General features: G+C 41.8%; 2 protein-coding genes across 2 annotated transcripts; both read right to left on the bottom strand.

Annotated features, from left to right (window-relative positions):
- Positions 1 to 3,161: 3,161 nt before the first annotated feature.
- Positions 3,162 to 10,380, bottom strand: LOC127766578 (protein DGS1, mitochondrial-like). The gene is made up of 14 exons (XM_052291660.1): positions 10,091 to 10,380; positions 9,605 to 9,719; positions 9,289 to 9,492; positions 8,931 to 9,059; positions 8,677 to 8,844; positions 7,807 to 8,001; positions 6,774 to 6,874; positions 5,631 to 5,720; positions 4,722 to 4,794; positions 4,607 to 4,635; positions 4,378 to 4,501; positions 4,075 to 4,185; positions 3,744 to 3,844; positions 3,162 to 3,663 (listed from the first exon to the last, which is right to left on the bottom strand). The coding sequence occupies exons 1-14, from the start codon at positions 10,297 to 10,299 to the stop codon at positions 3,561 to 3,563; spliced, it is 1,752 nt and encodes a 583-aa protein (XP_052147620.1). The 5' UTR covers positions 10,300 to 10,380; the 3' UTR covers positions 3,162 to 3,560.
- A 3,596-nt stretch (positions 10,381 to 13,976) lies between these two features.
- Positions 13,977 to 15,612, bottom strand: LOC127765335 (expansin-A21). Its single transcript, XM_052290203.1, has 3 exons — positions 15,396 to 15,612; positions 14,969 to 15,305; positions 13,977 to 14,599 (listed from the first exon to the last, which is right to left on the bottom strand). The coding sequence occupies exons 1-3, from the start codon at positions 15,538 to 15,540 to the stop codon at positions 14,272 to 14,274; spliced, it is 810 nt and encodes a 269-aa protein (XP_052146163.1). The 5' UTR covers positions 15,541 to 15,612; the 3' UTR covers positions 13,977 to 14,271.
- Positions 15,613 to 24,238: the final 8,626 nt, after the last annotated feature.

Genomic DNA, 24,238 nt, shown 5'->3' with positions numbered 1-24,238 from the left:
ATCATCAAATCCGTATGGTGGAAAAGGATGAGTTTAAAACCGCTTTCAAAACTCATTATGGCAGTTTCAATTCAGCGTTATGCCCTTTGGTTTAACAAATGCTCCATCTACATTTCAATGCCTGATGAATTCAGTATTTGCATCTCTTATTTGCAAATGTGTATTGGTTTTCATGGATGACATTTTAGTGTACAACCCTAACTTGGATTCTCACCTACATCATCTGAGACAAGTGTTTATGTTGTTGCGACAGCATCAGTTATATGCCAAAATGTCTAAGTGCTCTTTCGCTTGTGCTCAATTAGAGTATTTGGGCCACATAATTTCTGCTAAAGGTGTCAGTACTGATCCTGCCAAAACTGCAGCGATGTTAGCCTGGCCTGTTCCACAAACTGCAACTGAGTTGAGAGGTTTTCTGGGCCTCACAGGTTACTATCGCAAATTTGTTCCGAATTACAGCATTATAGCCAAACCTTTGACAATGTTATTAAAAAAGAAAGCATTCCTCTGGTCAGATGCTGCTCAACAAGCTTTTCAATAGCTCAAACTAGCCATGAGTTCTATCCCGGTGCTAGCATTACCTAATTTCAGTCTTCCCTTTGTTTTGGAGACAGATGCCTGTGCTTATGGAGTTGGTGCTGTGCTCAGCCAGTTGAATCACCCTATTGCTTATTATAGCAAAGCTTTGGGACCAGCTAATCAGAAACTTTCTATCTATGAAAAAGAGTTTTTGGCTATAATGATGGCTGTTGACAAATGGAGATGTTATTTGTAGCGCTGCCCTTTTACTATTCGCACTGATCACAAAAGTCTATGTCACTTGAATGATCAAGTTCTTGGAACTGATTTGCAATAGAAGGCTATGACTAAATTGATGGGTTTTCAATATACTTTTCAATACAAAAAAGGAGTTGACAATATAGTTGCTGATGCGCTGTCCAGGATGCCTGTTATACCTCATTGTGCTGCACTGTCAGTGGCTTCTCCCCTCTGGCTCCAGGAGGTGCTAAATTCTTATTCAGTGGATCCTGCTGCTCAAACTTTGCTGACCGAATTGGCTGTTCAATCTACTAATACACAAGGTTTTTCTCTGCATGATGGATTGATCAAACATCATGGCCGAGTATGGATTGGAGCTAACATTGGATTACAAACGAAATTGATTACTGCTTTTCATTCTTCTCCTGTTGGGGGTCATTCTGGCTCTACTGCTACCTATCAAAGGATGAAGAAGTTATTTTCTTGGGTAGGTCTGAAATCAGATGTGGCTAACTTTGTTAAGCAGTGTCAGATTTGTCAGCAGGCCAAGTCTGAACACTGCAAGCTCCCTGGCTTGTTAACACCATTACCAATTCCTAAGGAAGCCTGGGTGGACATATCAATGGATTTTATCGAAGGTCTTCCCAAGTCTGATGGATTCACTGTCATTCTTGTGGTAGTGGATAGATTCACTAAGTTTGCCCATTTTATTCCCTTGCGTCATCCATTTACTGCTTCCCAAGTGGCCAATGCAGTTGACAAAACAGTTTTCAAGACACATGGCATCCCTCATTCTATCTCAGATCGGGATAAAATTTTCACCAGCCGATTTTGGAGTGATTTGTTCAAAGTGTGGGACACTACTCTGAGTATGAGCTCCGCTTATCATCCTCAAACGGACGGCCAGACCGAGCGTGTTAATCAATGTCTTGAAATGTACTTACGTTGTATGACTCAAGCAACACCAACTAAGTGGAACAAATGGCTGCACTTGGCAGAATACTGGTACAATACCTCTTTTCACACTGCATTGGGTTGTTCTCCTCATAAAGCTTTGTTTGGAGCTAATCCTCATGTCAGTTAAGTGCTAGTACTTCTCTCCTCAGTCCATCAGTCAGTGGTTGATCTTGTTTCTGAACGCAATCAGCTATCTGCTTTCTTACAACAACAACTGCAACGGGATCAGTTGCGCATGAAGCATCAAGCAGACAAAGGCCGGTCTGAACGATCCTTTGCAGTTGGGGATCATGTGTTTCTGAAGTTGTAGCCATATACTCAATCTTCGGTGGTGAATCGTCCATACCCCAAACTAGCTTTCAAGTTCTTTGGCCCATTTGAAATTCTGGAGAAAATTGGTCAGTCGGCTTATCGGTTACAGTTACCAGACTCAAGTTTGATTCATCCCGTCTTTCATGTCTCTCAGTTGAAAGCACATGTTCCTGATCATACACCGGTCTTTACTTCTCTTCCTCACCCTGTGGTTTTGGATGCCGCTGACGTTTGGCCTGAAGAAATACTCGATCGTCGGCTTGTGAAAAAGGGCAATGCAACACATGTTCAGGTGTTGATTAAGTGGTCTTCTTTACCGGCGCATCAGGCTACCTGGGAGGATTATGAAGTGCTCAAGATCCGCTTTCCATCAGCACCAGCTTGGGGACAAGCTGTTTCTCCGGTGAGCGGTACTGTCACGCCTGTGCCACACGCGTGACGAGCTACAACGCCAGGATGACGTTTACAGTAACGTGTCGGGTAGGTGTGTGCGCATGTGTGTTGTGTGATTCGGCCAAGCGGCCAGGATGGCATGTATGACCTTTATAAGTAAGGAACCCTGTAATGAGAGAGGTGTGAAATGAAGAAAGGAAAAACGAATCTCTCCTCTCAACAACTCTGCTCTGCCCCTTTCTTCCTCGACTCTGTCTCCTCCTCCTCTATTCTTCACCTCTCCTGCTCTAGTTCTTCCTCTGCTATGATCTAGTAGTGTTACATAGAGATGAGAGGAGAGGAGAGGGAGAGGAGGAGGAGGCGGAGGCTGTGGGGCACTGGGGACGAGGAGGAGGCAGCGACGGCAGTGAGGGCCGGGAGGAGAAGACAGTGGTGGTGGCGGAAGGAGAAGAGGCGGAGGTGGCGAAGCGACGCGTGCGAGGAGTCGCAGCGATACACGGGAGAGGGAGGGGGAAAATGAAAATACACAGGCATAGGAGGACTAGAAGCTGAGAGAAGTTTCTTGAAGGGTTGTTTCTGAAATCTTCTCTTATCAGATCCGACGGTGGTCATTTACCAGCAGTTGTATCGGACGGTCCCTGTTTTATGGATGACGTGGCCCAACCAGATTGCAAGAAACTTTATTTCTTTCAATACTTTAGATATGTTCAGGCAAAAAAAAAAAACATAATGCCATTTTCCGCTGATCCTGTAACGATGTCTTTGATCTGGATGATCAGAAAATGAAGTTTCAAAACAACACAATCTGCTTCTGTTTTCTTATCACCTCGAACCGTTTGTTCTTTATAGCTCATGGGAGTAAAAACTGTTATTTCCAGTGGCTCATCAAAAAGATCATCCATTCACATCATAAGAAATAAGTACTAGACATTAGGAGCGGCACAAGGCCATTTCTCTATCGTATTTTCGGTATCAAAATCTTCATGGAAATCCTACCAGCAGGTGCATCAGACTGAATGCCTAGGCAGGATTTGCGCATTCATCGTCTCAAAATGAACCACAGTAAGTTCACCAATCATCACCCGAGGAAAAAAAAAGGATGATGAAAAATTTCAGATGCATCAAACACCCCCTAATGGCTATGGAAAGCAGTCATACGTTCCCTTCAGTCGTGAAAGAACCACCAGCTTGTCTGTCATACTCATCTTAGGTTTCGCCAGATCCAAAATGTCTTCTCTTAATCTGCAACACAAACGATTTTGTGGAAAGGTCATCCAGAGTAACCAGGAATCAAATGGTAAGGAATATGAGTTGATACTGACCTTGACCACTCGCCTGTTTCTTCTGCATGTGATTCAACAGCTCTGTATAATCTATCAAGGTTGTACAGTGTTAATCCGAACTTACAGCATGCCTCTTCCTCCTGTAAAGGAAGAAATTCAGAGGCATCATTTGTAAAGGGTGCCCCTCATTCCAATATTATTAAATTTATAATCCAAAAGTTAATAATAATAAGAGGGAGCACTCATCAAAGTGGCTTTGTCATTGATACAAAAGAAGCATTCTCAGTCAACAAATTTAGGCCGAAAAGCTCTTTAAAGATTGAGAGAATGAATCCTAAAGAGCAACTCATATAGATGTAGATAACATTACCATTCCATTAATCATGCAATTTTTAAACTCCATAAGTTTTCTCTCTGCATCAAGAAGCAGCAGCCTTCTTTGGCGCCGTGCAATCCTGCCTCTTCCCTCGGCGCCTTGGTCCTAATTTATAATTAAGACATTAGTCACCATATTTTTTTGCTTTTCTACACGCATGTCCACATACTGCAAAGATCTGTGGCACAAATAGGTTACAGGGAAACACAACAAGGCCCCACAGACCTACAGATACTTCTGACAGATGATGATATTTCAAAGAGAGAATGATAGAATCACGGAACTCTATTAACATACATTCATAATCCATGCTTGCACCACAGTGAGGAGCAAAAGCGAAACACCAAATGCAGGTAAAGCTGCAAGAATAGCGAAGTTTATCGCATTTCCTTTAAGAATCTGATCCAGTTCCAGCATTGCCCTGTGTAAGAAGAATCCAATTACATCTGTTGATGAATATTAGACAAGAAAAATATATCTTTATGCATTTTAGTTATTATTGTCAGACAGAAATAGTATAACTTACTGCTTGATATCCACTGTGCGCTTCTGAAGCTGAATGTTCAAAGTTGAAGGTGAGAATAGGAAATATCATGAAGTGGAATATTCGATGCATCCAAAATAGAGTCAAGTGAACTAACCTGGATAAGCATGGCATATGCTAACTCTCCACCGAAAAGATTCTTAACAGGATGGGTCCATTCCTTCTCATATCTGCGCAAATACATGCATATAGTTCAATGCACAAATAAACAAGATAAAGGATATGTCTACTGTCAATTTAGCTTTCCACTACAGAAGCACAATCTGAGCATTAAGTGATTAACTGGTCATCCTAAACAGAAATTTTGGAACAGCTAGCTATACAAGAAGTATGTAAATATGTAGAACCTACTACTATGTAAAATAGCTATAAAGCATGTGTAACACGAATCTTCCAGATGCTATTGGAAACTAAGAAGCTAATAAGTTAATTTCCATTATTGAAAAGTAATGTCAAATCTGTTTTAACGTCAAATGCTGGGTTTCGAGCATAGAATTACATTCATCTTGAACTTTTAACTTCTATCACCACCTTGCAGAATTTTACTGAGACATGAAATAGAGTTCCCAAGAAATTCAGATGGCTCATTGCTTTCATCCAAACATACTAGGAAACAAATGAACCCTGAAGTTGGAAGAGCCTTACGGTGCAAGGTTTACCCCACGTGCAAATATAATCACTTTAGTTTCAAAAAAGCAACTGAAACTCAAATGAAGTATATGAAGCACATGCCATGTTTTCCTTTGTGATCAAATGATCCCAAGTTCCAACCCTGAATCAAAAGCTCCTCATATGGAATTACCTCTATAATATTTGCTCTTAAAAGGTAGCAGAGAAAGGTCAAGATGAAGAATTACTTTCTTCAGCATAAGGAAAATACAGTAAAATTCTTGAGAAAAAAATATTACAGGTGCCTTTTGAACTTGCAACATTTGGCCTAACACTGTAACGCATAAATGCAAACAAGTCAACACCACATCAGTTTATAGTTTTCAAACAGACTTACCTCTCCATGAAATTCTCCATAAGTGCTTGATCTGATATATCTTGTGGCAGCTTCTCATTTGAAGTTTGCTGACAAAATTCAAGCATCATCCTACAAATCCAATATGTAACCAGTGGGCTTAAAAAATGCAAAATATAGTTTATGCTCCTCTAATGGACTCAGAAAAAAATGGCTGCAAAGCTGAAGTTTTGCATATTCAAGAAAATTAAAGTTTGTAATTTTTTGTTCAAGACAAAAGAAATTGCAAATTTTTTACTGAAAAAGTTACAGCACTCCAGGATGAAAAAACATTAGTCAAAACCAATAATATCAACAAAAAAGTAGATAAACGAGAAAATCTTGGTGTTGGGTTGGGGAATCTTTTTGTTTAGGCGTCACCACTCTTTTGTACAGTATTTACTATGTCATCAATGGCTTCATCAATCATCACACCTGTACAATACTTTCATATTGTTTACTGTGGGTTAAAACGGGAATGGAAGTAGTGGGAAGTTTTCAGGACATGTCCCTAGACACCTACTGCATGACTGACTAGCTGTAGTGTAGCTGTTGCATGGCGAGGGAAGCAAGGAGTGAGAGATATTTTAGGATTTTTTTTCCATTGATTGATTCCTCAAAGCAGGTGCAGTTTGTCTGACCCTTTATACAGAGAAAGGACCTAACATATCTTATCTCAGCATAGCAGCTACTTACTTGGTATCTTGAGGACGAGGACAGAATCCTAACAGTAGTAAACAAAAGATAACAAAAAGGAAACAGAAATTCTAAGCTGGTACCACTGTGCTCTTGTGCCACCACATCTACTTCATGTCACACAAGACAAATACTCATAGTGACTACCCCACTATTTATGCCTAAAATAATTGGAAAGCACTTCAAAATATGGTGGTGGGTATCCCAAATCAAAATTACAAGCATATCTGCTGCATTATTGAAACCCCCATACTGGCATACTCAACTTAAAATTCTTGAAACCACAGGTAAATATCATCTAAAGTATTCATATCTGAGTAAACAGATGAACATGATGAAAATGCAATATTAGATATGCAATATGGTACTAATTTGTCGAGTGGCAGAAAAAACTATGTGATATGATTACCATTAAATTTGCATATTAGAGATGTAGTATCAGGGAATAACCTGCGCAATACTTCTTCATTCAGTTGGACCTCTTGTGTATCCATTACATGTTTACCTCTGTTTTTGAATGTCTCAAAAAGCTCACCTCTGATGGAAATGATCTAATGATCATCAAATGAGAATAAAACAATCATGATGCAATCACAATAACATAATTGATTTCCAAATTTTAAGAACAATATCAAAATTCAGCCACAACAAAGGTGTGGAAAAAAATTGCAGCTATATTAAATCCAACTAGAAGTTCCCCACTAAAACTTGACACTTGATCTCCTACACTAATGCTCTCTGAAGTTATATCATGTTGCATTCAATGGTTCCACAAGGAATAGTATTTAGACTATTTCGGTGCAGATGTTGGTGCATATTACTCTACTATCTGTTGATTTTTATATAATATTGTGTGCGATTTGACTTGGTGTGGTCTGCCAAAATGAATTTCTGACTGTGAATCTTTTGCAATATAGCGTGTGTAACTACAAAATCATGATCATAAGTTATTGCAAACAAAAATTCAAAATTACCATTTTTGTATCACACAACTATATAATGTTGCATCTTACATTACTTATTTATTGGTAAAAAATTACAATGTCCAAAATTTTGAAACTACGTGTGTGCCTTATAATTGTCAACAAAGATAGTAGTTATATGCCTTATATACACATGTAAACTTAAGGATGTTCATGGTAATAAGTGCAAGTGCTGCAGTAAACAAACACATGAAATTGTTTCTATACTCTATCATATATGCTTATACTATAAGAAAACAGTACGGCTAGTATGCACAAGGCAGCATGCTTTTCTTTCCCTTTATCTGGTTTTCCTTTTTGTTAGACAAATATTTGCATGAATAGATTAACAAAATCTTATCCTCCTGTACCTCAGAGAACATCTCATATATGTCAATGTCGGAATAACGAGAAAAGACTTTAACTAGAATGCCTTGATTCACCCTCAGTTAACTTACACTAGCATCATTTAAAAATGCATAAGATAAATAATAGAAGGACATAAATAGAAAGTATCCTACAGGTTTCTCAACATGCACATCCCAAAATCCAGCTATTGACTCTTCGGCACTTTGAACCCAGTTGTCGATGTCAGAACTTCCCATCAAGCTACTGTGTCGCAAAAGCCACAGAGAACATGCCGAGAGACCCAACGCTCCACATGTGTAGGGCAACCAGTATATGGTCATATGTCTTGGTTTTTTGTGCCTTGAGAGCTATAATTGCAGAAAATATTTGCTTCAGGCAATTAAGCAACATATAATCATCTGATAAGAAATGTAAGATTTATTGTTGTACAGTGAACAAACCCATTTATTTCTACATAACTGCAACTTACATAGTTTATAAAAGTAAAAATATGATAAATGGAGAAATCACAAAAAATAAAATACTACCTGGAGAATGCTATACATTTACACATTTACTCTGTATTGAGATACAAGTTTGGCATTGAACACATTTTCACTAGTTCATCCACATGATTAATTCTCACATCTCAAATCTCATGGTTTTGATAATCAGCATGTTGCTCCATTATATGCATGCTAATGGGGCGCCTGTTCAGAACTATAGGTATGACAATACCACTCATTTATAGTCTGAAACAATGCATATGCATATAGCTATATAAACATTTTATACAGCAAGCACAAACAGGTAGTGGGCCTGTTCAGCAAGCTGGCAGCGGCGGCTGCGGCTGCGCGTGTGCATGTGGCACTGTTGGTGCCGGCTGTGCCACAACTGCAGAACAGGCAGCCGAACAGGCCCAATCATAGAACCTCCAATAGTATAACATTGATCCAACCATACCCCATCTACAACTCAGGTAACATTAATAGAAGTAGCAAATGCGAGACAAGTTGCTGTTGTTGAAAGAGAAAGTTGCTTACCTGAGAGCAAACAAGGTTATCTAGCTTCTGGAGGTTTTGGTAGATCAAACATATAGCATCTGTTGAGGAGGCCTCTGTCCACTCTGAGTTATCATAATCAATTTCTGGTAATCTTTCAAAGAGAAGTTCAGATGGGCTTCCATCGAGTGCGAACAGTAGAGTATGCCCCTGAAGAAAATATATTACATAATGCCAAACACAAAAGTATATTATACATATAACATCCAAATGCAAGAAAAGCAAACAATGCATACCTCACAAACATTTTGGAGTGATACCTCCAATTTGGAGAAGACAGTATTCAAAACAGCAAACAGTGTGTGAAGCGATTTATCTGAATTTTCAGTTAATCCTTCTTTGAATTTGTCAACTTCGCAATAAACCTATAGAACAGGCAAGGTAAGATTTGGATTTATAAATGTGGAACTGTGTCATGTAAAACAAACAATGTTATCAAAGAGTTAGAAAATTGGGTTTGAATGATCTGACTAGAGTAGTACAGCAATTTTTGGAAGCGAGCAACTACAAAGTTAGCTTTGAAAGAACTGCTGACACGAGTTTTATTCTACTAGACATAAGCATTTGTAATGATAAACATCTGACTAAACAAACCTCAGCAAGAAAAGCAGCCAAGCAGTGTTGCATGTTTGTCAGGACAGCAAGTTTTGTTGAGACCATATCAGATGCAGAGTGCAAAATGTACTGGGTTGGACTCTCATTGCTCCTTAATCTAGTCAATGTCTGATATGTTGCTTTAACAAAGGCCCTTGGTCCCCTTTCAAAGATCATAAAATACATTTTCTGTGAATTTGTTCCCTGAATAAATATAACAGAACCAAAAATAGGTAAATAGCATGAAGTATAAGATGCATTCTTTTAATTAATTGCAGCGTAAAAAAAATAAAAGATTTATGAATTAACTTGAGACCTCAGCTTTGGACTGCCAAAAGAGTAAGCTTTTCTGAATACCATGCAAACTACACAGCGTGTGTTGTACAATATCTTCTAGGATGCCAAAAGCTTTGGGCGTCTCACCGGTAGCCCTGAAAGTAACAAATGATTTAAAAAACAAACTTCATGCAATTATGTGTCATCAGTCATCACGGTCATCGACGACGCAAAGAAAATACCAGAACATTAGGCATTAGCCACACGCTTACACAACATTCCTATCAGATATTCGCATTTGTAATCGGTAGATTTTGCCTATATTGCACCTAGTCACTAATTCCAAACGCATTGTACGAATTCCTCACATACCACCAGCTACCAACCTAAAACCCCAAAATTTGCCCAAATTTACTCGGTCTGTCCAGTCCACGAATGCACTAGCATAACACTAGCAAGCGAGAGCTTGCAGCACAAGCATAAGAAGCACAGGAGGCACACTAAAATCCAAGCAGTGGTTTCTCACCGGGCGGAATGGGCGGCGGCTGTGCGGAAGGGGAGCGGAAGAGCAGGGCGTCGGCGGCGGCGGGGGCGGCGGTCCGAGAGCGAAGGGAGGCGGGCGAGGAGGGAGCCCCATAGGCGTGCGGGCACTGCCAGGGCGGCCGCGGCGGCGTGTCTCGCGGCCTCGATCGGGTCGCCGGAGCTAGGGCTCGGCGGAGGCGGAGAGATCGCCATAGCGCCGCCGCCGTGGGGGCCTCCGGCTGCGGACTTCGAATTTCCCTTTTTTTTTTCCGACTGTTCGGGGAAAACTCTCTGCTTTACCCCCTCAACCTTTCACAAAATCACAAAACACCCCCTTCTATTACCAAAAACCCTACTGTCTGCGCCTTCAAATTTGGAGTCTTTTACCCTATGCCATTAATAAAGTTGTTGGTTACCTGTATGCCAAAAAAAAAGTTTAGAGTTACATATATGCCATGAGCCCAACTTTCGTTGACCCGTGTGCCATTTTGGATGGATGGAGACATAATAGAGGTGTTAGGGGTTGTTAGGGGCTGTGTAAAGACGGTTTTGCCCTTATGTACAATAATAGGTTTAAAAAATCAGAAAAGTGAAAAATAATTTAGGAAAAGCGTTAAAAATCAGAAAAAATGAAAAATAATATTTAAAAAAGGTAAAAATCAGAAAAAGTGAGAATAAATTTTAAAAGTGTTTAAAAATCCGGGAAAAAAATAGGAAAATGTGGGAAATATTAGAAAATGGTGGAAAAAATAAGGAAAAATTGGAAATAAATTTTGTAAAAAGGAAAAAACAGGTGCATGACCATTGCATACCGACAATAACGGGTAATCAAATATTGTAGTTTGGTGTGAGTGACAGGAATTCATGTGGGCAGGTATTATTGTCCAATACATAAAAACAAGCATATGCCCTTTTTTTTATTTAATGCTTCAAATCAAGCATACACATAGAGCTTCCGAAGGGCACCAATTTCCAAAAGCAATCGCATAATTCCAAATTCCGTTTCTCGCAAAAGACGAGAACTCCAAACCATATACAGATGCATCTCGAAACCCCACACGAGAGAGCGAGAGCGAGAGATCGAGAGATAGCACGAGAGCAGTAGCCGCAGCTAGCACATCGTGATTCGAATCTCACGTGACCACCGCAAATATCTCACTCGCTCACCTGCGGTGGCGGCCATCGACGGAGGGCGCGACGGCGCCGCACCACCCGGCGACCGACGACGACGCCGCCCTCCCGGACCAACCACCACCCGCCGCGCGTGCCGCCCACGTGCCGCGCGACGAGGGAGGACGCGGGAACGCGTGGGCCCTGGAGGAGGAGAGGAGGAGGCACGACGGCCTGGGCGCACGGCGACGGCTCCGGCTCCAGCGAGGCGAGGCGGCGACGGCTCCAGCGAGGCGAGGCGGCGGCGGCGGCGGCGGCGTGCGGCTAGGGTTAGGGTGCGGCGGCCTGCAGCGCAACAGGGAGAGAGTAGGCACTCACGGGAGATAGCAGGAGAGGAGAATAGAGCTGAAAATCCTTAAGGGCAAATTAGTCATTTTCATACATGGGTCCCACATGTCAGAGCTATGGAACCGTTAAGTTCTAACAGAAGGTGGACGGAATGTCACACGGGTCAACGAAAGTTTTTCTCATGGCATACAGGTGACTCCAAACTTTTTTGTGGCACACAGGTAAGCTGCAACTTTTTTAATGGCATAGGGGTAAAAGACGATTTGCAATACTCCCGTGGTTACACGACATAGCTATGGTAGTTATATTTTAGAGTAAATTTCACTTTAGGCTATTTATATTAACCTAAGTTGCACATCGCCACATTGGGATAGGGTTATGTTATTTTTTTCACTTTACACCACCTATTTTTACCATCCTTTGCAAGTTGAACCAGGTTTACTGATTGGGTCACTTGGTATGCATTTACTAGTGGTCGGCAGTCCCCTTCTCCAGGCTCCGGCGAGGGATCCCTCGACGGCGGTTCCGCCTGCCTCTCTGGTACGAGTACTTCCCTCCCAACCTAAAAAAGTCTCCCTTCACACGCAACTGCTATGCAGCAGCATGATCAAACTCAACAGTCAACACACAAACGCTACCATCTAGGTCCACCGGCCACCGGCTGAAGACCCTTGTTGCATACGGCTGGAGGTCGTCGGTGCCAAGGTGGAGAAAGTCTCGTCATCCGGCCGTGTCGCTAGCGTCAGGGCGAAGGGCCTCTGCCTGGTGGATGCCCATGCCACCTCGATTGATGGCTTCCTGAAGATGGAATCATTGGGGTCGTCGGCTGGCTCGTTGCTAGCATGCTTGTTTTGGGTTTATGAGGTATACAGGTATGCGTCTGCTATTCGATCATGGAGCAATCCATGGAGGAAAGTTGACCCTGGGATCTGGGAGAGTGAAACAAAGCAATGTATTCAAGAATTCCTAGGAGATTTGGGTTTTGTGGGGCAATCAATATTCCTCTTATTCTCTTCAAAAAACTAGAGTAATTAATCCGTGTTCCTCGCTTGGTAATCGGAAACATGTTGAATTTTCTCATGAAAAGAGAAGATCGGATCTTGATTACTGCTAAATGTAATAGTTGGCCTTTTTTGCTTCTCATGCATGATCTGAATGGGATAGTTCTGGTATAGTCTTAGATCCTGTCAACATAATCAGATGTGTCGTAGTATTGTTTTGAGCGCGATAGGGCCGAGCGTGATCACCACAGGGTCCGTGTCAGGCGTCCACTGGACGACGACATGCTAGCCCTCACCGATGACCACCCCGACGCGTCGCGCACGCTCCTGGTATCGCGCACCATCGCCACAATGAGCAAACACCAGCTGCTCGTGTGGATTAGGCCGAAGCACAACCCATGCCATAAACCTGGTCCAACCTGAAAAAGATGGTAAAATTAGGTGGTAAATCCGATTAAAAAATAAGGATAAAATGTTGCAAACTTCTTTAACTCCCTGAATATACTCTATGTTTTTGTAGTGACATTATCTATCTTCGTCATTTCGATGAGATTTGATGGTAGGAACGATACAGATAACAATCTGTTCACTTTAGTTATTTGCGGCAGCAGCTGCTTAGCACCAATAATATCTATCAACATTCTAGCTGTTGCTGCAAAGAAGCTGCAACTACAACAATCTCTCCTGAACACACCAAACAATTGTAATTGGAGTGCGATGAGAAAAAAGAAGAGTATCCCGGGCTCATAAAGCTAACGGACAGGGTGGACCCTGTGATGGATGGTGAAAAATAGGGACGTTGATGTTGCGGCAACAACAGTGAAGCAATTGGGTTGGTAGTTAGTGTTGGGCGAGATTAGTGATAGGAGTATAATGAAATTTGAAGGATGGGAGATGGAGGATAGAGGATCAAAGATCAAGCTAGGTAGAGGGGTAGTCAACGAGAACAATGGGAAGGGCTAGGTTTAACAAGTCTAATTGGAATTGGAAGCATATTGGCAACACGAAGTGGTAGTATTGCTCAGTAGAAGAATGTTGTAAGTTTTATTATAACACTATATTTAAACATGTCTTCTCGATATGTCTTGCGAAATCCATATATAGTACCTAACAAGCACAGAAAATAGCGCACCACCAAAAACATATGAGCAGTACACCAACAACATGCAACTGACACATGGATCAATTCTCCTATTACATTCTACCTTCATCCTACAATATTTATCGTTCTAGGTTATTTAGCATAAATTAAGGTTTAGTAAGGAAGGAAAAATTATAGTGCCCTTATTTGTATTGTAGTGAGAAGGTGGTTGGGGTAAAATGGAAAGAAATTTATATGGGGTCATTGATGAGATAAGTAGTACTTTAATAATAATTATTTTGAAACAAAATTTGAAATCCAGTAAGATAACTAATTTAAGACGGGGAATATATTACATTAGTGTTGTCTGGATTACGTCAGTTTCACATATTACATCCATCGCACTACTAACAACATAATATTGCAATACAGTGGAATTCCTACGTGTCAATCGAACCTAATGATTGATCGATCGATAGAGATCCACTTAATAAGTGGCAAGGGGTATGCGATTTCAATCTGAAGTTTAAGGGATGTCTCTTCCTCGAAATCTCGTTTTTTTTTTTTTATCCGACCTATCAATGGACAACATACATCATCGTTCTAGGCGCGCTACTATACGTACGAGTCATCTCATCGATCTTCTCAGGTGAACTGGCGTCCGGTGAAGGTCTGGCCGAACGCCCATCCCGCCGGCGCGACGTTGTACGACACGACGGATCGGCGGTCGCCGGTGGTCACCGTGAACGACAGCGCCTGCCCGTCGAGCAGCGCGCCGCTCTGCCAGTTCTGGCCCCAGTTCCTCGCCATGGCCTGCCACCGCGCCTTCCTTCCCCCGCCGCCGCCGCCGGCGGCCTTCACCGCCACCGCGTGCACGTCGCCGGCGCCGCCCACGTTGCTCACCAGCACCAGGTTGAAGTAGGAGTGCCCGTTGATGGTGAACCTCATCCCTCCCTTCCTCCGGCACGCCACCCTACACACACATTTAGACCTTGTTTAGTCCGCGAAAAATTTTGTTTTAACATGTTACATAGTATATACGGACACACATTTGAAGTATAATAACAAAATAAATTACAGATTCCGCTACGAAACTGTGAGATGAATTTATTAATTAAGCCTAATTAATCTATCATTAGTAAATGTTTATTATAGCACCATATTGTTAAATCATGACGTAATTAGGCTTAAAAAATTAATCTCGTCATTTACACATAATTGTTTTTTTCTATATTTATTTTTTTATTTTGGGAGCTAAACAAGACTGGTAAATCAATGGCGGATTAATTATCAGCTAGTACGACGAGTTGATCAATCGATGGCGGCGGCGGCGGTTGCTGACCGGCGGTAGGAGACGGGGACGATGCCGGACTGGAAGCGGGCGATGCGGAGGAAGGCGGGCTGGGAGAGGTCGAAGTGGTGGAGCGGCGGGTTGCACCAGCCGCCGCGGTCGCCGGGGAGCGCGTGGTTGGCCGGGCACAGGTCGGTGGCCGTCACCACGATGGACTTGCCGGCCGCCGGCGGCAGGCACCCCCGCCGGTCGCCGCCGCCGCCGCCGCCGCACCGCAGCTCGAAGCAGGCGCCGCAGCTCAGCCCGTCCCCGAACATCGCCGCGCTCAGCGCCGCCGTGTACGTGCCGTACCCCTGCCCGTACGTGTTCCCGTACCCGCACGCGCCACCTGCACACAACCGGCGGCGCCATTGCCGCCACTTCGATCAATTCTGAGCTGAGATAGATGTATATATATCGGCGTGCATTGATTACGTACCCATGGTGCCGGAGGCGTCGGCGCCGCCGTAGAAGGTGGCGTGGGCGTCGGTCCAGCGGCCGGCCGCCGCCGCCGCCGAGGAGGAGGACAGCGACGACGACAGCGAGAGCAAGACGAGGAGAATCGGTAGCGACGGCGGCGCCATTGTCGTATCGTACGTACGTGCGCAAGCGAAAGGGAAAGCTGATTAGTTAAGCAGCTTGTCCACTTCGACACATCGATCGTTTTGTTCGTTCGTGTGGGGGATTTATATAGGCGCCATAGCTGGCTAGCTAAAACATAGAAGAAAACACGTATGACTACGAGCAGGTTTTCAATTTCGAAATTGGGTGTTATGCCGGAGGTGAACGAAATATTGGAAATTTCGGGAATTTCTGACCGAAATTATTTGAAAATTTGACCAAATTTATAAAAAAAATGCAAAAAACCAAAAATTTCGGGCAAGATTTGAGCATGCCGGCGAGGGTGAAATTACTGAAATTTTGGAAATTTCGAATCGAAATTTCAAACCTTGCGTATGAGTTTGTAATTTACTCATTAGGCTTCATAATATAAGTTACTTTAATTTTTTTTCTTAGTTAAACATTTTTAAGTTTGACTAAATTTGTGAAAAAATATATAGTAACATTGTTAACACAAAATAAACATATTATCAAAATATATTTAATATTACAACTTACAAAACTAATATATTTACAGGTTTTCTTGTTATTATGAACGAGCTTTTTGAAGATGTCGATGATGAACAAGTACTCCGCCCACCCATGGAGGATGGGGTGTACCAAGTTGCCAGTTGTCTCTTCGGCATTTTGAACATATAGATCTTGTACAACGAATTTGGACGGAGGGTTGTCCAAATTCGTTATACTATCCTCCTCGGTTGTCTTTTTTTTTTTGAACGAAGGGAGTACATCTTTTAAAGAAATACTCCCTCTGTTTCATAGTGTAAGATTTTCTAGCATTGCTTATATTTATGTAGATATTAATGAATCTAGACACACATATATAGATTCATTAACATCTATATAAATATAGACAATGCTAGAAAGACTTACGTTATAAAACGAAGGAAGTACAACACATTTGTTGTCCCGAAGACCGCATAGGCCCGGGGACCCGTCCCTGTTCCTCCAACAGCACGAATGCATGCCTTTTCTCTCATACGTAAGTGTGTATCGAAAATCGGGCAAATTTCATCCATTTCGATTTCAGTGAGAACATACACAACATTAGGGCACCCGCAATGGTTATCTATAGGCTCTCTACAAGATATCCATATCAGCATATTTTCCTACTTGGAAGAGATTAAATGAAGAGAGAGAGCAAAGCTATCTACTAACCTGAAGATAGTCTATAGAGAAAAATGAGACAATGTATTAGAGAGCTATAGATACCCATGTAGACATACTATTGAGGTGGTTTACTATTAATCTAGTCTATTGCTGAGATGTACATGTTTTATAGAGAGCACCTTACTTTACCATTGCGGGTGCTCTTATATCCTATTTAGTTTGAATTTGACATCCGAAATTTCCGAACTTCATTCATTGTGGTGGAGCCCGAAATTTTTATACAATTGAATCGTCCCAGAACCTCGTCGATCTCACCGTCATTCAGAGTTTAGGCTTCAGGCTGTCCATGAACAATGTTGTTCATGGGCATCGATCCTGTGACTTGGGGCAGAGGCAAGCTTCCAAAATCTTGTTTAAATTGTATTAAATATACTACGTAAATTTTATAGAAAACTAATACTTTATTAGTTGTGCCTTATCTTAGCTCTAGTCTTTAAAAATTTATGGCATCGTCACTGCCCTATGACTAACAACTTCCAATATCTCTACTATTATAAAAATTGAAGATGTTTTTGCTGGTACTTTAACACGTCATCCGTGTATGAGTCGGTTTTTAAGTTCATTCTCTTTTGGAAACCGTATTTGGGTCGTGTTTTAAGTTTGTTCGTTTTTAGAAATACAGAAGGAGTCGTATAAGAAATCTCTTTAAAAAAACTCGCATGCTAACTTGAGATGATCGGACTTCTAATTGTAGCTAATGATTTTTTAGAAAATTATATATCCAAACGAATTCTCATAGTGAATTTCACCTTAACTAGACCGTATAACAATAATAAGATTAAAATAGTTTTCACCCGTTGCAACGCACGGACATTTTTTCTAAGTATATTAGGCCCTGTTTCTTTCAGCTTGGGATTATTATAATCCAGATTATTAGGAATAAGTTGAAAGAAACAGACAACTTATTAAAGTAGCTTATTATAATCTGAAACCCAGCTTATTATAATATGATAAGCTCATTTAGGTGAGCTTTTTCTAGATTATTGGGTGAAAAATTACCCATCATGCCACCCCACTCCCTCTTTAGACTTGCAAACCCAATAATCTAGGAAAGAAACAACTAACCGCTTATTCTACTACAGATTATAACAATCTAGCTTATAGTAATCTGACTCAATAATCTAGATTATAATAATCCCAAGCTAAAAGGAACAGGGCTGTCGGAGATATGGGCCCGGGGGTATGCAAAGTGAGGGGAAGTCACCTTCCCATCCAGCCACGTGGCTCTACAGCCTGACCCTCCCCCCGTGTCTCGCGAGTCGCAGAAGCAGCCAGGGGGCCTCGGGGTTCCACGTCACACCCCTTGGGCCCTCGCGCTGCTTCGTCCCGAGGCCCTCGCCCAACTGCCATGTGGCGGGGGGAGCGAGCGGGGAGGAGACCCAGGCTGAACCGCCATCAATGCGCGCGGCGCCCCAACTGTCCCTCACCGCGTTTAATGCGGTAAGGGCAGACGTGCGGTGCCGCCCAATGGACCCACGTCAATCGGGTGTGACCGGCCTGTTGCCGATCACGTCCGATTGGACGGGCGGTCGTGCCCCCACGTCGCCTCTGTATCCGGCGGAGTGGAGGTAGGTATGTCCTATCCCATCGGAGCGTTATCCAGAGTTCCCTCCACGTGAGGAGGACCGCCACAAGTCTTCACTCATTTAAGAGGGAATGACAGGGCTGTCCCTCGTGTCAGGCGGGGGGCGGCGCCGGGTCCCACTCAAGGACGGACTGCTGCTTAGCTTCCGGGCGAAGGCACGGATCGTGGTCCGGTCAAGGTAAGGAGGGTTCCTCTCCCGTGAGAGAAGAGGTAGAAGCGACGTATGTGGTATCCCCTTGAACTATAAAAGGAGGACTTTGCCCGCTGAAAAAGAGGACGACACTCAGTAGGCCTAAACTCCAGGAAGCAAAGAGCAAGAACGCTCTCCGGAGTTGAGGAACCCTTGTAACATTCGACCATAAATCCCACAGATAAGAGTAGGGTATTACGCTCCATAGCGGCCCGAACCTGTATAATCTTGTCGCCCATACGCGGTTAGGAAACACTCAGGGCGGCTACACGATTTCGAGAGGCGAACTCTTTCCCCCGGCCGAACTCACAAAAGGAGGATCTCACGATCTCCCGCTAAAGAGGATCACTCCTCGACATGGGCCTTAATATATACTCCCTCCGTTTCATATTATAAGACTTTATAGCATTACACATATTCATATAGATGTTAATAAATCTAAACACATATATATGTTTAGATTTATTAACATATATACGAACGTGGGCAATGCTAGAAAGTCTTATAATATAAAACGGAGGAAGTAGTACCCTACAACTTTTCTCCAAAATGCAAGGAGTTCAACTAGTTTTTGGGTGATAAGAATATAAAGCTAGGTAGCATGCATATTTTCATGTGGTTAATTGCTACAGTACAGACACAGTACAGTTCTGATCTGCCGATAAAAAGGTCAGGGCTGGCCTGCTACGAGAATTAAATTTGAAAACATAATGATTTGCTTTTTTCTCAGAAATTTTGGGATGTAATTTTTTTAGCAGAAATATATCATCGATCTTGCACAACTGTTGTGTGAAAATAATATTGGCGTGACGACACGCGTGGAATGGTCTTGCATAAGGAATCAGCGAGACCGAACGTCTTGTCCAACGGTGCCGCTTAATTAGTGATTAATTACCCTAATTAATAATTAATTAATCATAATTAGTAATTATTAATTGATTAATTAATGGCTAAAAGTCCCACCAACCGTTGAGGCTGAGTTGCTTAACGATATGCTTGTTATTCTCCTTTTAATCGTCATAGAAATTTTAAAAAACAAATATAATATTTTTTAAGGTTTTATTTATAGTTTTATCCATCAACCAATGTCACCCAACTCCTTTATGAGCAAGTTGCTCCTACCCACTTTATTTTCATTTACTACTATTTGTGTTTTATACTGATAGTACTTTCAACATTCAACATTTTTCATTCTCATTTTTTATTTATAAATTATATTACTACTTGAACTTTTATTTAATTTTTCCAATTTTCAGAAATCATTTTAATTTCTATTCTAAATTTTACCTCATATTGTACACTACATGTATTGTTTCTTTAATTAATTAATGGATAATTAGGGTACTTAATCACTAATTAACAATTTTCAATCGGCATGGCAGTCGGTATCGCTGGCTGGTTCAGCGAGACTGCTCGGTCTCGCGATTTGGCCGCACGGTCTCGCGTCGCCACCACGGTCTCGTGTCGCCACCGCGCATGTCCTCGTTTTCGCCGTTCGGTCTCGCTGTTTCGTCGCGCGAGACTGCTCGCGTCGTTATTTTCGTGTAACGGTTGTGCGAGATTGATGACCGTTACGAGATTGACGATATATTTCTGCTAAAAAGTTTACATCCCGAATATTTAAGAGAAAAAAGCAAGTCAAATGTATCGTTTCAAATTTAGGCCGCCTGCTATTCAGCCTTCAGTTATGTAATCAGAGATGGCTTGCAAAGCCAAAACCACATGCAAAATATTAATGCAGAACCATGAAATGGGTCTACATTTTGCTTCAAAGTGTGTTTCACACCTTTAATTTTTATATGAAGTAGTAAATGACTAGATGGGACAACCATGTTGTGCATTTCCCTTCGAGGGACCAAATCTACAGCAGAACAGCACATCCATGGCCCCTTTTGTAGTCTGTATCCGCTCATCAGTTTCATGTACGGTGCATGCTTGTGGTTTGCAAGCCTGAGGCTAAATTGAATGCTACCTGCATTGCATAAGCCAAGCAGGACCAGCAGCAACCATGACATATCCCATGATGTCAAGATCCCTAGACCATCTCCAACAAGATTGCAAAGAGTGGCTGCAATCTGCATACATGTGGGGGCACTAAATGTGCAGGCAAGACAAGCCTTTAAGCCTCCACAACCAATTGGGGAACTGCCTCTGTGTGTTCTTCTCAAACTACATCCCCTTTTCTTTACCTTCTCCTTCCAATTGCATTGTGCATACAAGTATAAAACCATTCTTGGCTCTTTTGCCATTGCCAGTGCCAGAGGTAGGTAGGTGATGATATGGATGCTAATAGATCTCTCCAGCCTGCAAGTTGCTCCTGTTCGGTTGTAAGTTGTAACCAGTAACCAACTAGTATTTGGTACGTACGGTGGAGATGAAACCAACAAGATCTGTGCGTGAGACTGAAGACTGTGTAGGCATATTTATGAACAGAGATAGGCCATGGATATCAGTTATGGAAGTCTCCCAATTTCAGATCATGATGTCCTGCTGCCTGTTGGCATCAAACTATGCAGATCCAGGAAAGATAGGAAAGAACAGCATCTCAGGGCTGGGTACATTGCACTGATGCACACAGCATCTTCAGTAAAAGAGCCTCTGTGCACTGCGAGATCTTAGAATTCTCCACGGAGATTTTACGATGCTAATTATGGTGGTTCAGTAATTGGGACGCTGTTTCAGTGTTGACATCTTCGCTGTCATGTCAGAACAAACAGAAAACTGAGGCCCATATTTTTCAGACATTTTTTTTCTTGTCGGTAGCACACTCATATGTCAGAGAAGTTCAACCAAACAGATTTACCGTTAGAGGAACCAAAATTACAAGCTAGCCTGTAAAAATTGCCGTATGCAGATAACAAATCTTTATCATTTCCATGTGTCTTAGATGCATCTATCGAAGAAGTATCTTTCAGTAAAGCAATTCCTTTTTGTTAAGAATTTTCTCAATACTACTATAAGAGTTTAGGCCTCCTTTGATTCATGGGAAAAACTGGAGGAAAAACATAGGAACAAGAATACCAGGGGAATTGGTACTATTCATCCCTTTGATTAATAGGAACTGAACAAAGGAAAAGCATGTAAAATTTTCCTACGACCATGATTTCAAGAAAAAATCATAGGAAAATTAACATCCACCGTGAGCTCATTTTTCTTTTGCTATACGTAGGATCAAGGCAAAGCACTATTGAAAGATATGGTTTATCCTAGCAAAATCATTCAAACTCTGATTACTATTAACTTATTAATACTTAACTTTACTATGTTTTTCCTATGCACTAATCAAACGATCATTTCTATAGTTTTCCTATGTTTTTAATCCTCTGTTTTGCATATGATTTTCTTTACTATTTCTATGTGTTTTTTATTTCTACGTTTTTTCAATCCTGTGATTTTCAAGGAACCAACAGTAGTTATAACCCTAGTAATTCAGCAGGTAAACACTGGACAGTTACCAGTTTCTAGAGCACGGCACAGGTGCAACCGTAGGTGACCGACATTTTCACTTTATTGTTACTTTAGATGCCAATGCCTAACCACCTCAGCTTTGAAGCCTTTCCAGTCCTTTGACCTTTTATTTCATCTAATGTCTATTAAAGAAGCCGGCCATTGTTCCAAATCATGGTGTGTGTTTTTTCAGATTTCCTTTCATTGATCACCTGTTTCTTTGGTACGACGTAAGACAAGTAGGAGCGAAATTTAAAGCTCTGTTTGCGAGAGCCGGAGATTCCGAGAAAGGAGAGCACATTGTATTGTACAGTAATTCGCTGCAAAATGTTCTCCGTGAGAGAGCTTATTCTTTTCACTGATGAAAAATCTCTCTACTGACAAAGGCATATCCAAAGTGACAAGAAAGATTTGCTTACAACCTTTCCTAGGAGTAGCTCTCACGCTGAGATTTTATTGGGCTTGTCCATATCATGACTCCAACCTGGCAATCCGAGTGCAGAGAACAGAGATAAGAACAAGAAACACTGCATTGTCACTAAGCTCTGGTCATTAACTGAATCTAAGTTTGGTGACAAGTAGAGCGTCCACATCAATTTGGTTGATCCATATGGTTAGTGTCACAAGATTTTGTCCAGTGTAACTACGCGGCACTAGTGCTAAGTAGTGGCTTGCTACTCCATGGCAGTAGGCTGGTTGTTGTCTCCCAATCCCAAGTGCGGTTTCCAGGGGATTTCACAAGAAAAAAAAACAAAAATAAAATAAATAAATAATGTGGTGAGTATAATTCACACTTTCACAGTGAATACATAATGGAGATGTCTTGTAAAACCTTGGCTCGTGCATTGTCATTGCTGGGTACTCCGTACTGAAAAATCAAAGAGAGAGATGCGTGGACAGGTTGACAAGTGCACAGTCACTTGAGCTTTTTCTTTGCAGCGTGGCATATGCAATGTGATTAATTGCTCCTGACATATACAGGGCATATTCACTTTGATGCCAAAAAAACCATACCAAATTTTGTCATTACATTGCAAAAATTTTGGCTGGATTTTCTATATAGTTACCAAAATTTGACAACAAACTAAATGTAGCTACTTTTTTTAACAACTTTATCAAAATTTGATAAGGTTGAAAATTGCATCAAAGTGAACAGGCCCATAATCGTTCATATTTTTAGTAATGCCATCCGATCGAATCCAAGGAAAGTATATATTAGTAACCGGCTGACTGTTGTTGCTGGTACTGCCAAGATCACTGCAGCAGTGCTGGTACCACAATGGCCTCCCAAACGCGTTGCCCTGCCTCGTCCAAATTGATGTTTTTACTTTGAGATGTGGGCCGTAAGACAACAGACAAGAAAATTATGCGTTGCTCAGCAGAAGCAAAGGGGGGCAGGACAGACGAATGTGGCACTGCCTCCATTTCCAATTACATGTCGCTAACACTATTCATGTTCAATCTTTTACCACTCTTATTTTAATAACAAGTCATTAAATCTCTACTATTATAAAATTAAAAATATTTTTTCCGGATAGTTTGGTCCGTCGCCTTCGAATCCTAATCACTTCCCTCGTCATCATTTTTTTTCTCGGCGCTCGCATGTGTTTCCTTTTTTTTTCTCAGCCCGTAGCGCATCACATCGCCTCCTCCGACTCAGTTCTCCTTTTTTGCCGCGATCCAGCAATCAAGAGATGGGCTTGGCAACGTAGCGATGAGAGAGGTGCACAATGCGCCTGGGAAGGCCAGATGGAGATGGCCTGCGCGCGTGTGTGCATCTTTCTATTTTTGGCCCAGTCAAATAATTGACCCATCCTAATGGTCAAATATAAATATGCATGTTCTCCTATTATCAGGAAAAAGAAATAAAAACAAAGGGAAAAGAAAATGGGTAACTTTCCGATACGTCACCGCGTTTTCGTCCGTCAATTCCGCGGTAATCTTTCGTTCGTATATACGAGCTTTTGTCCGTCGATTCCGCGGTAATCTTTCGTTCATATACGAGCGCATCCGATTACGCCATGGACTCGCCCCCGATCCCCTAGCTCATATATAAGGAAACTTAATCTTTGTTCGTTTGTCACTACCTAAACCCTAAGTCCTACCGATCCTAAAAGTACACTAAGAGATTGTTACAAGGAGGCGAATCAGATCGGTATAAGAGTAAGAATATCCCCCAAATTCAAAACCCTTATTTTGATTTTTCCGAAAAATACGAACCCTAATCTAAGAAATTCCCAAAATTAAGAACAGTTAACCCCGAACAGGC

This window comes from Oryza glaberrima, chromosome 3 (assembly GCF_000147395.1).
Source record: "Oryza glaberrima chromosome 3, OglaRS2, whole genome shotgun sequence".
NCBI classification, from domain to species: domain Eukaryota; kingdom Viridiplantae; phylum Streptophyta; class Magnoliopsida; order Poales; family Poaceae; genus Oryza; species Oryza glaberrima.
Note: the sequence above shows the minus strand (reverse complement) of the source record. Positions and strands in the feature narration are given on the sequence as shown.

What these genes read in the sequence shown, in the direction of transcription:
- LOC127766578 (XM_052291660.1), bottom strand. Translation starts at nt 10,299, where the DNA reads ATGGCGATCTCTCCGCCTCCGCCGAGCCCTAGCTCCGGCGACCCGATC. An exon ending in ATGGAGAATTTCATGGAGAG is followed by an intron (nt 4,795 to 5,630) that starts GTAAGTCTGTTT and finishes GTATTTGCGCAG; the next exon opens with ATATGAGAAGGAATGGACCC. An exon ending in ATTGCATGATTAATGGAATG is followed by an intron (nt 3,845 to 4,074) that starts GTAATGTTATCT and finishes CTTCCTTTACAG; the next exon opens with GAGGAAGAGGCATGCTGTAA.
- LOC127765335 (XM_052290203.1), bottom strand. Translation starts at nt 15,540, where the DNA reads ATGGCGCCGCCGTCGCTACCGATTCTCCTCGTCTTGCTCTCGCTGTCG. An exon ending in CGACGCCTCCGGCACCATGG is followed by an intron (nt 15,306 to 15,395) that starts GTACGTAATCAA and finishes GGTTGTGTGCAG; the next exon opens with GTGGCGCGTGCGGGTACGGG. An exon ending in GTCCCCGTCTCCTACCGCCG is followed by an intron (nt 14,600 to 14,968) that starts GTCAGCAACCGC and finishes ATGTGTGTGTAG; the next exon opens with GGTGGCGTGCCGGAGGAAGG.